Here is a 14,038-nt window from a genome sequence, read left to right as displayed (position 1 = left end):
TGAAAAAAGAAGAAACAAATGCAACTATGGCTCATTTCTTCTATCTCGACCACATTGCCTTTTATACAACCAGGTTTTGACAAATTGGCATTTTGAGTTTTTACTATTTACTTGTTTATCATATTATCATAACACTTATTGCATTATCATTTATGATTTTATGTCCATGGGTCCATGTAATTTAGGGCAATATCGAAGAAGGTTGCAGAGTATGGACCTAACTACGTGGCCCCCTCTTCTAAGACTTTACTCACTATCTTGCTTGAGAAGAAGAAGAGTATTGTGGAGCAAGCTACAACAAACATGAAGAGAGATTGTGAGAAAAAAGATATTGCACTCACTGTTGATAGATAGAGTGGCACAAGAAAAAGATCTATCCATGGCATTGTAGCTTACTTACAAGAGGACATGTATTTTATGTCATTCCATGATGATTCAAGGACTGGCAAGTCTATAGACCAGCTTGCAACTAAGTGGATCTCTGCCATTGAGATTGTTGGGCCACATCTCGTGGTTGGTTTTGCAACTGATGGTGAGCCCACAAACAGAGCAACAAGATCCATTGTTCAAGGGTGTACAGGCATATTAAATTTTCTTACTGCATGGCACACTGTTTGAACAACCTTTTGAAGGATATTGGTGAGTTAGATTGGGTTCAACTAGTGATACATGATGCAAATCAAATGGTGACTATTATTTTAAATCACCAATTCCTTCGCTAAGAGTTCACAAAAAGGTCAAGAAAGATGTTGTTAAAGTATTCTAAAATACACTTTGCATATAACTTTTTGATGTTGAGAAACCTTAGAGAGTGTATGGGTTAGTGATGAGTTGAGTACTTCTCCATTAGCAGCCACTGCCATGGGTATATTATGCAAGGAAAGGGCAAAGAACAATGACTTTTGGGAGGATATAAAAAAAGTTGATACAATGGTGCATCCTATCATACACTTGTTGAGACTTGCTAATGGCATGCAACCATGTATTGACAAAGTGTACGATGCAGTGGATAGGACGATCGAGAAGTTAAAAGAATTGGTACCCGATGCAAAGAAATATAAGGAGATACATGATCTATATATTGGGAAGTGGAATGCCTATAGTTCACCTTTGCATTCATCTACCTTTGTTGTGGACCTTGAGTTTCAAGATAAGAATCAAGAAAATGATGCTAGGGTGCATCTACATTACAGAATTATTCTGGAGCGCATGGTACTTGATGTAGATACCAGATCAAAGATCAAAGAAACTTGCTATGTACAAGCGAAGACGAGACTCTTATAGCTGTGATGATGCTCGGTTAAACCATTGCAGATTGGACCACCTTTGTGGTGGAAGGACTTTGGATTAGATGAGCTAGAGTTATAGAAGTTAGCTACCCGCATCTTGAGTCGAGCAGTGAGCTCCTCTTGCTTGGAGCAATTATGGAGCACCTAATGTCATATTGCCTCAAAGAAGAGGAATCATCTTGGAGTGGAAAAGGAAAATGACATGGTCTTTATTAGTGCTAACTTGAGGATGCTTTGCAAAAGTGTTACATCACAAGTTGACCCATTTACCCGGTAGGAGATGGAGCAAAAGGAGGAGCTTGTTTTATGGAGACTATACCTGGCACCCACGATAATGAGACTAGCACTTTGACAGCTACAAATGCTTATTTTGCTACTGATGATGATGATGCCCTCTAGATTTGGGCTTGATCCTTGCTCATGTTTCCTTTTGTATGTTGTATTATAACTGGTTACATCCTCACAGGCAATTGCCTATGTGATGTCAAATGTCATGATCTGTTGTCAATAATTTATGTGTCACATCATGCCTATAGGATGTTGTTTTAAAATAAAAGGAAAGGCAGCATGAGCGTAAGACTCCGTGCCTTTTCTCGTTATATAAACGTTAGCATAGAAATTATGAAAAGATTGGTTTCGCACGATGCACAATGCTGATTTTCTTCTATTTGTGCACTAAACCATTCACAATATGCACTATGCATGGTTCATGGTATCAAAGGAAAAGCTCCTGGACTGCATAGCAATTGTTTTCTTAGGAATTTGACTCACGATTGAGAGTGTAAGGTTATCCCTTGCCGTAGGATAGAGGGTCGGTTTCCTAAGGGACTGTTAAGTAAGGAAACATGGTATATCTCGTGGAAATACGAGAAATATAAAGAGAGGAGTTTGTGTTTGATTGTTTTATATGTTGAGCAACGCATCAAGGGGCCAATCCCCGTGATGTAGGAGAGCTGCAGGGGGGCCGCGGTGTTTCTACCGAGAGGTTGTATAAGTGGGAAAAATGAATATATGTAAAGCCATTGTATTAAATTAAGGTTTTGGGGTGGATATTTATGTCTTATTTATCCTCAAATTACCAGCATAAAAGTCACCTTATAATTTCTCTTAGTAGTCCAATGGTCAACTATTTAATAACCTTCTTTACTTGCAATTCCTTAAACATTACTATTTAACCTTCCCAATTTGAACTACAACCCATAGTATACAAACTCCAATGTTCTCAAAAGTTTAATTAGATAAAGAACTCACTTAGAAACTCTTAACTCGTTCTCAATTTCTATTAACAATTTAATATAATCACTAATATTTACTAATTACTATTTTAGCTCTAAATGGTGTTTTACAAAGGAGGTGTATGTACATGAAATCCATTCATCATTAACACCCACAAGTGATTAAGATAGCTTGTTTGTTTTATAATGTGTTGGATCTAACCATCCCTTTTCATTCTCCCCATAGGACACAGTTACTTGAAAGGCCGCAAACCGTATCTATTCTCCCAAAAAAAAAGGGGAGTGGAGGTTTGGGGTTCCGGGGGGGGGGGGAGGGAAGTTCAATATGGTTTCATACACCTTTGCAGGTCCTAGTAGGCCACTAGACTAGACAAGCACCCTTTGTCTAATACCTTGGCCTCTCTGGGGTAATCACCTGGACTCCCTTTGTAAGATAACTATCGCCTCTGTAGTCTTGATAGCCGACTAAGCAATAAACACCTACAATTAGCTAACCACCTAAATCCCCTTTACCCATTGCTAGCATAAGATACACATTACATGCTCCCAATTATGTGCAACCACACGCAATGCATCCCCTCCTATTTAGTACACAAATGAGGGCTTATGACATTACTTTCCAAATATCTTCTCTATCCCTCTTGGGTGCATAATCACAGTCGTCTATCTTCTAGGAACTTCTTGGTTCTAGTTTTGGACCTAAGAGGAGATGTTGAGCTCGGTTCTATAGAGTTCTATCCAGCCCCCTAGCAACTGCAATCCTCCACCTTCCAACACCTGGCATGTCATCTTCAACTGCCACCCTATTTCCTAGAGCCTTCCTATTGCTGCATTCACAGCTCTTGTGCTGTCGTGGCCAGCAACTGCTTTCCCACCGATTGCTCCTGTTTTGCCTGCGTTTGTTGTCTCTACAGCCAGGCAACAGGTTGCTACCTCCTTCTAGCACCTGTTGCAACCTGCGCTTTGTTGCCCAACGGGGCACACTATATCAGCACTCTTCATTCCAGCTATCACCTAATTGTCCTCAGCCTCAAGTGATCAGTTCTCAGCTCCTTTCAATCGTACACTACTGCATTTACCATATTTCAACCTCTAGATTGCCATGTTTTGGTGACCAACCTACTACCCTTCATTATTCAACACTCCTATTGCTCTGAGTGGTGGTTACAATGCTTGAGGTGTAAACGCCCCGAACAATGTAGTATGCTTAACAATTATGATATTCGCTTGTTTTCGAGATTTAATATAAAAGAGAATGAACACTTAAAGCTGAAAATGAAAATTACTCACAAAATTAAAGCCATGAAAATGTAAAAGTAATGGAGACAAGATTGAGGGTTGAAGATGGGCAAACCCCCCCCCCCCCCCCCCTTGGAAGGAATGTACTTCTGCTCAACCCAAGTCCCTTAGGGAAGAGCTCAACTACAATCAACCTGAGAGTGAGGAGAAGTAATTCTCACTCTCATAAGATCATGCAAAGATGTACAAACACACATGCATTATCTATTATGCAATGATAAGAACTGATTTCTTTACAGTATGAGAGAAGAAAGAGGGGAAATCAGCCTTTCTCCATCATTGATCAACAGTACATGCATAGGGCTTGCTTCTTGTTGCTAAAATGGAAGAAAGAACTCGAGAAGGAGGTGCTGTAATGAATTTACAGGCTTGCTGTCCTGTAAAACAGCAGTGATAGAAGAGGGAATATGGAGGAATTTGATATATGGAGAAGTGGGGGATGATGATGGGGATAGATGGGGCCAATTTCTCACTATCTGTGGGTGTTGTACATGAGTTTACAGCAAAGAAAAATGATGCTGAATGAAGAAAAACGAGCTCTTATTTATAAGAGAGGGAAGAGCTAGTACAAAAGGGGAAAGTGGAGTAGCACAAGACAAGTGTCCAGCCACATGTCATGAGATGTGACAAGTGGTGGGACTCTTGGAAACTTGTGTGACAAGTGTCTTGACACTTGTCTCTTCTCTATGGCCTTCTTTTTTGGGCTGAATACTGTCAAGAATAGAAACAACCAAATTTAGTAAGCACAGTTAGAGTACAAAATTTACTATTTTTAGAATGACATTCCTATTTTTTAGGACTAGCATTTTTAGGCTAATTCGAGGCTCCTAAAATTTAGGGACCTCCTAAAATTTAGGGACCCCCCAATATGGATGTCATATGAAAGCTTTTTCCGTGTACATCGCAAAAACGGTATCAGAATCTTCATGTGACTTTCCTATGCAAAGAAATGTGCATTTCAAGCTTTCATCCCACACATGCACATGGTACAAGCATTTCATGATCATGCCATCTTGTTGATTGTAACTGTCTGTTCTGGCAGATCTAGCCCACACTTCAAGGCATCAACCCTTTCTGTTGTGCGAGTCTAACCCTGATATGCGTGAGTTCTGGTCACAGGTGCCCAATCGGGCCATATAGGTGGAAGTGTGAACTATCTTTTCTCTAACCCACCGCGTGGGTCCACCATAACTTGTGACCACTCATCAGTGGCCAGCTCCAATGCACTTTTCTTTATATTTAATTTAGTGCAAAGGAAACAAATTTAACAAATCATTATATAGACAAATGAATGAAAAAGGATACAAATTCTGTTTCTATAGAGTTGTGACATGAGGTCCATCTCTAGTGGACGTCATCACTCATCGCTTTGCCCTTGAGTATTTTGTACACTCTTACATTCATTCACAAAATTGATTCATTCACTTCAGTGTTCTCTTCACTCTCTGTTTGTGTTTGTGTTTTTGCATTTTGAGTTTGAGTTTTGAGTTTTGTGTTTAGGGTTTGGATTTATTGTGTTTTAGTCGTGTTCATACATTCTGGGTTTTCTCAATGCAAACCCTAGCATATCTTCGCATACCATTCATGAAGCATGTCAAGAACAATACTAGACCATTGCAGTTCGTATATTCCGATCAATGGGGTCCAACGCAAACTATCTTGGAAGGTTCAAAATACTAAATTATCTTCATTGAAGACTACAGCAAGCTTATCTAAATCTTCTTTCTCAAGCATAAAAATGAAGCATTTGATGTATTTGAGGACCTCAAAAGAGAAGCTGAGAAAAAGTTCAGAATGCACATTGTATTCTTGATGCTGTGCGAGTGCACAACAAAAATAGGAAGATGAACACAAAGTGAAGATAGAGAGAGAGAGAAGAGATGAACACAAGAGAAAGAAGGAATACTCAGATCTGAAACTGATACAAGGCTGCACACAATCAGCCCCTGCACTTGCAGAGGTGCGTAAGCGAGGGCAGCAGACTGAGGGCAAGATGAGGAAAAATGCAGGCAAGCAATGAGAGGATGGTGGAGGGAATGGCAATGATGAGTAGCTGGAGGGCAGGCAGAAGCAGACTTTACAGGGGATGAAGCTGGAGGATAGCCAACTTGCTGCTGCAGATGCCAACCTGCTGCAGAAAACTGGCCAACCTGCAGATGTCTGACCTGCTGTGCCCACAAGAAAGGCCGCCCAGCTGCACAAAATTCCCACCCATGTAGGAAAGATGTCTGCCCAGCAAATTCTCCTCAAAACAGGCTGCAAAATAGCGCAAAACAGGCTGGAAATCTGAAATGTTGCACTAAATGCATGCACATGCTTAAAGCTCTAATGCCATACGAGGATCTGAACACCATATGTGAACAAGAGGGCTAAAAACATGCACAAAAGTGTATGAACACTGCAATTAACAAATGTATGCTCAAATGAATGGAATTAAAGTCAAGAATGCACAAAAAGTAATTTATTTACCCAAAGCAAGAGCAAAGGCTTCAACCAAAAGACAAAAAGAGCCCACACAGGCTCCAAGCTTGTAGGCAGCAGTCTAAACCAGCATAGCTGCATTTGTGGAGTAGAGACTACTGAAAGGGCAGCTAGACCTGCATTATAGTGCTGGTCAGCAACACGGCAGCAGAAAACACAGTCACAAGCGAGGCAATAGGATCAGAGAGATGGTAGGCCTTCATTTTGGTGGAAAACAGTGGTAGTGTCGAAGGCTAGAGCAACAGCAGGCATCATTCAGAGCTGTAACAGAACAACAAAGACCTCATTTGGTGGGCAATGACCAAAAGCAACAGATGGGATCAGTAAGGCAGCTGAGGCTGCATTTGGGGCAGTAGCCATGGGTAATAGGGTAGCCTTGGAGGCTGATGATAGTAATGGAGTTTGGAGATGAAGATTTTCAAGTATGAGAGGATGAGGGACGAAAGTGATTGTTCCCCATGGCCCCTTTTATAGAACTTTTGGAGGCTTTTATCCTACCAAAATTCAAAATATAGAGATAAACTTATTCTCCTTTCCCGGGTAATACAAATGCTGAATAAACAGACCAATGATTAACTAACTAATTAAGGCCTAATTTCTCAGTGCTTAACAAACTCTACCTCTTTTTACCAAGAGGTTATATTAAAGCCACAATGTTACTTCACTCACTTGAAAGATGAGCTCAAATGGTTGTCTTTGGCATAGATGAAAGTAATCACATTTTTATGCATATAAAACAGACAAAATTATAGCAGATGCTTCAAGAAAAAAACATAAATAAGTATTATTGGTCATTGCTGAGCAAAATTGCCAGAACCTCAAGACATGTGCAAACCAAGTTTGCAGACCCGATGCTGGTCAAACTAGATGCAAGTTGGACTAGATCAGGGTCCACCCACAGTTTCAGCCCATTGATATTTCTTTATATGAATTTCAGCCTATTTATAGGCAGCCGTTCATCACACTCACCTCATCAGATTTCCTCATTATACTGTCCTATTTATCTCCCTTGTCCACTTATATAATGTTGATTCTTGTGTTCATTGCTTCATGTTTATCTAGGCAAGTTTGTTCTCTGATGTGTTACCACTGCAATTTGAGAAACTATCAGCAACGTTGCAGTCTTCCATCCAACAAACATGATGTTTGTCTCAGAAAATTCATTCTTTGATGTGTTTCCATTGCTGTTTGAGAAACTGTAAGCGGGGTTGGTTTTCCATTTAACAAACACGATGATTGTAGCAATTTTAATTTATTGTGTATACTTCTCTAACTACATTACTCAGCTTCTAGCAGTAAGGTAAGCCATGGCTATCCTCACATCCTTGTTTGTCCCTTGCAATTTTGTCTGCAATAAATCTTTGAGTATAAGGATTCTCATACCAGTTCAATCTTCCCTTTAATCTTTCAACATAGTCTTTTGCAGCTGTAGTCAGTCGCTTCTCGTGATCACTGCTACTGTGTAATAACATGGAAATGCAATCCGCGTCATCTGATTCTATCAAATCTGTATTAAACTGATCAAGAATGCTAGATGCATGAGCTTTAGTTCAGGTTTTGTTCACTCACTAGCATCTCTCCTATAATTACCCAGTGTAAGAGCAGCAAGGACTGAAGTACGAATCAAACAAGGCATGGCATGTGTGTCGTTGCTTCCTTGCAACCAGTAATAAGCAAACTGCAAAACAAGGTTTTGAACAAGTGTCCATTGTCCAGCCTTACGTTCCAGCAGTTGTTAGAGATGATTATTACGACGATGAACGGGACAACAAGGACATAGCCTGAAGCATCAATTCAGCGATAGATGAAACACCATATAAAGCAAACATCCCAGCACATGTTCTCTGAAGTGGTAAACAGAATGAAGAGCCTTTAGCACATGCTTTCTTAAATGTACCTGTAGCTCAAACGTCCACGCCATGACTTCATGTAACATGCCAAATGCTGCTTACTCCTACGCCAATGTATGCGAAAAAGTGGTTGTAGCATAAAACAGATACCAAAACTTGCCTGGCAGCGATATCGAAGACATAGTCAGGATCGTCTGGAGAACCGAAGCTTGCTTGCAATGCCTTCTTAAGGTGAAGATGCTTGCCTCCATGCGAAGAAGGAGGAGGAGGAGGAGAAGATCCTTCGACGTCCATGATGTCGCAAGCTTGTACAAGGGACAGGCACCAACGCTAGCCTCAGTTGTCTGCCAGAATGTTGTGAAATTTCTCAAAATGACTTTTAATTAAATTCACCTAGATTTGAGGGTCTGGACGTGTATATACAACCTTCTAGTGTGATAGTGCGAGTGTGCACGTGGAAACATGAGTTCAAACTTCAAACCTTTCGATACGTGCATCCTTTATCCTTTCAGGTTCTTTTCAACTTTCATGTCTTTTTTTTTCCTCCTATTTTCAAATAACTACGGAGGTAGAGGATTAAGAAGGAGTGACTTTTACATTCTAGAGAACTTAATAATATGACACAACTTAGGTGCATCAACTTGCCTCGTGTATATCTATACTGAGGTAGAGGAAGAAGAAGAAGAGTGACTTTTACATTGTAGAGAACTTATATGACACAACTTAGGTGCATCAACTTGCCTCATGTATATCTATAATATCTCTTTCTAAGCAAACTACCAAACTTGAGCCCCAAAGCAAAGAGAGGAAAATTCTAAAACCCAATCCTATGTGACAATATTATTGGAGTGCTCAAACCTATTAGGTTGAATGTTATCATTTTGTATTTTTCAAACACTTAGCTTTGTAAACGAACATATTGAACGAGTTAGCCTATAAATCGTGGTGTGCCAATCTAAGGTTTCCTCCACCCCAATCCACCTACTTCTATATCTATACTATCTCTTATTTGGCAATCTACCAAACCCAAACCCCAAAGCAAGGAGAGGAAAGTTCTCAAATCCAATCATATATGACAATATTATAGGAGTGCCCAAACCTATCAGCTTTCATGAATGAACACATCAAATCAATGAGCTTATAAATGGTGGTGTATCAACCTAAGGTTCCCTCCACCCTTACCCACCTACTAAGAGGAATTGTGGACCATAGATACCCACACATCTCAAAAGCAGAGTTACTCTCATGGGAATTTTCAAAAAAAGAGGCGGGTGGGGGAGGGAGGGGGGTGTAAGGGCTTTGTAGCTATACTATGGTGTTGCTGCCAAAACACCTATAAATGGAATAATAGTGACTCTAGGCCCTACTTGGTTTACACTCTATCTGTGATTCCCTATACCCAATGGTGCAACCCTCGTATGTGTAGCATCAAGGGGGTGTAGTCATAAGATGTGCCTATGTTGTACCATTTCTTTCGTTGAATAATACAAGAGTATACTTTGTTCTCATATTTCGTGTTACCTTTTTGTGTTGTGTCAAGTAAGTAGTTGAGTGCATGTGCATCAAAATTGGTATTAGAGCAACTCTTGCTCAGAGTTGAGGAGTGCTCATAGAAGTAGAGAGAAAATCCAACACCCCAAAATCGTGTCATGACACCCCATGTTGCAATATCCCACATCATGACGCCCCACGACATAACAACCCCAGCACGAGTGACCATTTGAAGACATGATGCGGCTTCCCCACATCACAACTACCACAAGAAAGCGAAATGCGGCTTCCTCAAAACGACAACCCCAAAGTCAAGGCATGGCTTTCCCAAGACACACCACCTAGAGCCAAGGCATGGCCTCCCACAACAAGATGGAGGACAATGTAGAGAATCTACCCATCCCGGTGGTTGCAAAGAGGAAGAATAGATGAGGCCAAGAATTGAGAGAAGCCCAAACAGAGAAATTAGCATGACTAGAGAAGCAATTAGAGGGCATGTCAAGCTTGTTAGACTCAATTTAGAAGAGCGTGCAAATGAAGGAAAAGAGAAAAAGAATTGAAGAGGAGTAAGGATACAAGGAGTGGATAAAACAACAATAGGAGGAGGAGATGAAACACAAACTACAAGAGGAGATAGATTGATTGGCAGATAGGCTAGCTATGGAAGAAACATCTAGGAGATCTAAAGAGAAGGAATCAAAAGTAGAAGATAAGAAGGACAAGAAGAAAGACAAGAGACAAGGCAACAAGGGTGGAGAGGAAAGTGAGAGTTCAAAAGATGACAATGGCAAGTTCAAGATGCCTCAGCCCACCAAGTATAAGGGGAAAAGAGATATGGGCTGATTTTGAAGAACTGGATTGCAAAGGTAGATAGATACTTGAAGTGTACCAGGATCATTGAAGAGAGGAAGAGAGAAGTGGAGGCCATTTACCTTAAAGAGAATACCGCTAGTTGGTACCTAGTGGAGCAAGAGCAAGGACGCACCATCTTCTCATGCAATGAACTACACAAGGAGCTCAAGGATTACTTTATCATGAAGATGGAAAATTTCAAGGTCAGGGACGAGTCAAGAAACCTCAAACAAGCACAAGGGGAGATGAAGGAATATGCTAGCAAGTATAGGCAATTGATGTTGCAACTACCAAACATGGGCATAGATACAAAATTGCATGGGTTCATATTCAGTATGTAGGAGTGGACTAGAAGAGATGTAGAGAGACAAGAATCAATGAGTCTAGCAAAGACCATGAGAATGAAAGATTAGTAGATTTAGAAGGAAGGAGGAGTAGATAAGGGAGTCAAACTAGATTCAACACCAACTCTTGGACCACAAGACCAAACCCCCTAAGAGACCTCCATCTTGGAGATTAAAAGTTAGATATCGGGAGTAACCCTAGCCACTTCACAATTTGTCTTAGTACTAAGGGGACCATTTGGAAGGTGGTGAAACAATCATTGTAGACCAACTCTAAGCATACCTTATGGGTTATTAGGAAAATGCATCATGGTAGGGACCCCAACCCTCAATCATAAGGGTTAGATATTTCAAGTGTGGGTGACCACACTACAAGAATAGATGTCATGCAGAAGACACAACTTCAACAAGTAGATCCAAAGTAATAACCGAAGCACTTATGGAGGAGAGAAGCCAGAACCCCCATACATTTAGGAGATCCTCAATGGAAGTGAGAAGAGCTTAGATCACCCAAGAGTGGGGACAAATTGTGCATATCCCCAATGCATGGTGACATGAGTAGCAACAATGCACCACTTGTACTTGAAGGGAAGAGTTAATGAAAGGGATAAAGCAATTGTGATGGATACAAGAGCGCCTCACAATTTTATCACACTAGAGTGTGTAACAAAGTATGGGCTAGGATTAATAGTAACTTTTGCTCAAGGAGAAGCAAAAGAAGTGAAGCAAGTGTTTGCAATACAAGTGGAAAGCTATGAAATTGAAGGCCAGACTTAATTTTCTAGCGATACCTATGGATGCCTTTGAATTTGTTTTGAGTCTGAAGTTCTATGACAAGTATGTGATTGCAATGTTAGGCAAGGGAGTCAATGAGATGCTACTAGATTAATAAGGAGAAGGTGTACGAGTGCCATGTGAAAGAATATAGCTCCCAAGTAGAACACCAATCAAAATACAAATAAAGGAGAACAAACCAGGAGTCTCTTGCCAAGCTACAAAGTTAGGACCTTAGCAAACTAGGAGCTCTAGCTCAATCAATGCCATAGCTACTCACAAACATTAGGCCTCGCATCATGATCTGCAGTGCAAAATAGGTGGAAAAATCTGTGAAGTAGGAATGTATGTTGTATTTATGCATGATCAAACCCATGGAGAAAGAGGCAACCAATGGCCCCAACGTACAAGTTGACAACAAAGAAGTAGAAGAAATACTTAAGGAGTATGCAAATGTGATGCTTGTAGAACTACCCAAAGGCTTACCTCCAAAAGAAATGTAGATCACAAGATTGAATTAATCTCGGGGGGGTGGCAGTCCTGCCAGCTAGGGCCCCATATCAAATGAATCACACTAAACTGATGGAGTTGAAGAGGCAACTACATGAACTAGAAGAGCAAGGCTTTATCCGACCAAGCAAGTCTCCATTTCGAGACTTGGTGTTGTTTCAAGAATAAGGATGGCGGACTCGGATTGTTCTTAGACTATAGAGCACTTAACAATATCACCATCAAGAACAAATCCTCTGTGGAGTGAAATACTTTAGCCACATAGATCTTAGGTTAGGCTACCACCAAATTCGCATAGTCAAAGAAAATATCCCAAATACGGCTTTTTGTACTAGATATGGAAGCTTCGAGCAACTAGTCTTAGGATTTGGACTTAGTAACAAGCCAAGAGCTTTTTGTGGGTTAATGGATGGGTACTTAGGCTAGAGATAGATGTATTATTATTATATGCATGGATGATCTCTTAGACTATAGCAAAACTTTAGAGGAGCATAAGGAGCATTTAAGCCTAGTATTCACGAAGCCGAGGCAACACAAACTATATGCAAAGCTAGAAAAATGTGAGTTCACAATGAAAGAACTAGAATTCCTAGGATTCATCGTAGAAGAGGAAGGAATCAAAGTGGACCCCAAGAAAGAAGCCATAAAGAAGTGGGCAATCATGAAAATAGTCCAAGAAGTTAGAGAATTGCTCTATTTCTTGTTGTTCAGTGTCGTATTCCACGGTATCTTCCTCACCCTTACTTTCATCACTGAAGGATTGGCAGTCTTCGTATTCGTCGTTAGAATTCTCTTCATTAGACCGCTCGTCGTCTCCTAGGGCTTGGTATATCCCTGGTCGTTGGTCAGGAACCATGGCCCAATTATACGCGAGGTTTAAGTCATGCACTCTGGTCCATTGCCACTTGGATTCATCTAAGAGATCCTGGAGTGGTTTGAAATTTGCAGCTGGATTGCCAGCTAGCTGTCCGTTAGATATTCGAGTATCTCCTGGAGTTCCCATTTGTTGGTTGGGACCTAGAAGTTGACGGGCTTCAATTTTCCACGAAAGCTTCCTGCCATCATGCAGACTGGTACGGAGGGTGTGTCATTAGCCTTGCCAATTGTTTTGATGGCTTGCTCATACGCCTCATGATCAGAGAATGGCAGGTCGATTGTAGCAAGGACATGCATCCAATCGCGCTCGTCCTCTAGGCATGGGATATACTTGGTCAAGGGCCCATAGGACTTCTTGACCTGAGCATTACCCTTAAGCATAGCAGAGATGGCATCTAAGTCGACTGATGAGGTCTTCCAGGTGTCCATCTCTACTCTCACGGCATCCGTCCTGTTGCCAAGGAAGATCAAGCCGTTACCCCAATCTTCGATGACTCTAGCGTTGTGCATCTAGGGTCGGCCTAACAAGATGTTGTAGTCCACTCCCTTCATGACTATAAAGTCAACGGAGAACTGAACACCTGCGATCTGCACTGGCCAATTCTTAAGCACCCCGAATGGCTTGACTCTCATACCATTTGCTAGTGTGACATTAAACCTAGCAGCCTCAACAGGTGGGTTTCCCTAGGTTTGAAGCACTGTGTGGCTAAGCACACTAACCCCAGCTCCCATGTCCACAATTCCCTTTCTCGTTGTATCGCCTAGAGCTAAAACCAGTAAGACCGCATGCATCTCAGAACCTTCCCAAAAGGCATTGACGTGTAAGGATTTAGGCATAGAGTGCAGCGTCAAACTCGGTGTTTGTGTCTCTGCGTCATGGTCATGAGGGTCTGCCGTGACTTGCTCTTGTGACCCTTCAACCCACTGCTTAAGATCTTGCCATAGGGTGGGGTGCTGCCTAAGCAGATCTCCCAGGCTAAGTGTTACAGGGGTAGTGATGGACCTAAAAACGGGCCGGCACTGGCTCATGCACTAGC

General features: G+C 41.2%; 1 protein-coding gene across 2 annotated transcripts in view; it reads right to left on the bottom strand.

The window, feature by feature from the left end:
- LOC148032463 (Transducin/WD40 repeat-like superfamily protein) overlaps positions 1 to 8,553 on the bottom strand; it is an 82,072-nt gene extending 73,519 nt beyond the window's left edge. The window contains exon 1 of one of the 2 annotated variants that reach the window (XM_087683134.1): positions 8,315 to 8,553. In XM_087683134.1, the coding sequence (XP_087539260.1) occupies positions 8,315 to 8,448 (134 nt within the window). In that variant the 5' untranslated portion in view covers positions 8,449 to 8,553. Of the gene's footprint in view, positions 1 to 8,201; positions 8,249 to 8,314 lie in introns of those variants that run through there. The other variant, XM_087683135.1, reaches the window with a different exon arrangement.
- Positions 8,554 to 14,038: the final 5,485 nt, after the last annotated feature.

The sequence above is a fragment of the Lygodium microphyllum genome, chromosome 8 (assembly GCF_053477565.2).
Source record: "Lygodium microphyllum isolate KBCC chromosome 8, Lygodium_microphyllum_v1.1.10, whole genome shotgun sequence".
Taxonomy (NCBI): domain Eukaryota; kingdom Viridiplantae; phylum Streptophyta; class Polypodiopsida; order Schizaeales; family Lygodiaceae; genus Lygodium; species Lygodium microphyllum.
Note: the sequence above shows the minus strand (reverse complement) of the source record. Positions and strands in the feature narration are given on the sequence as shown.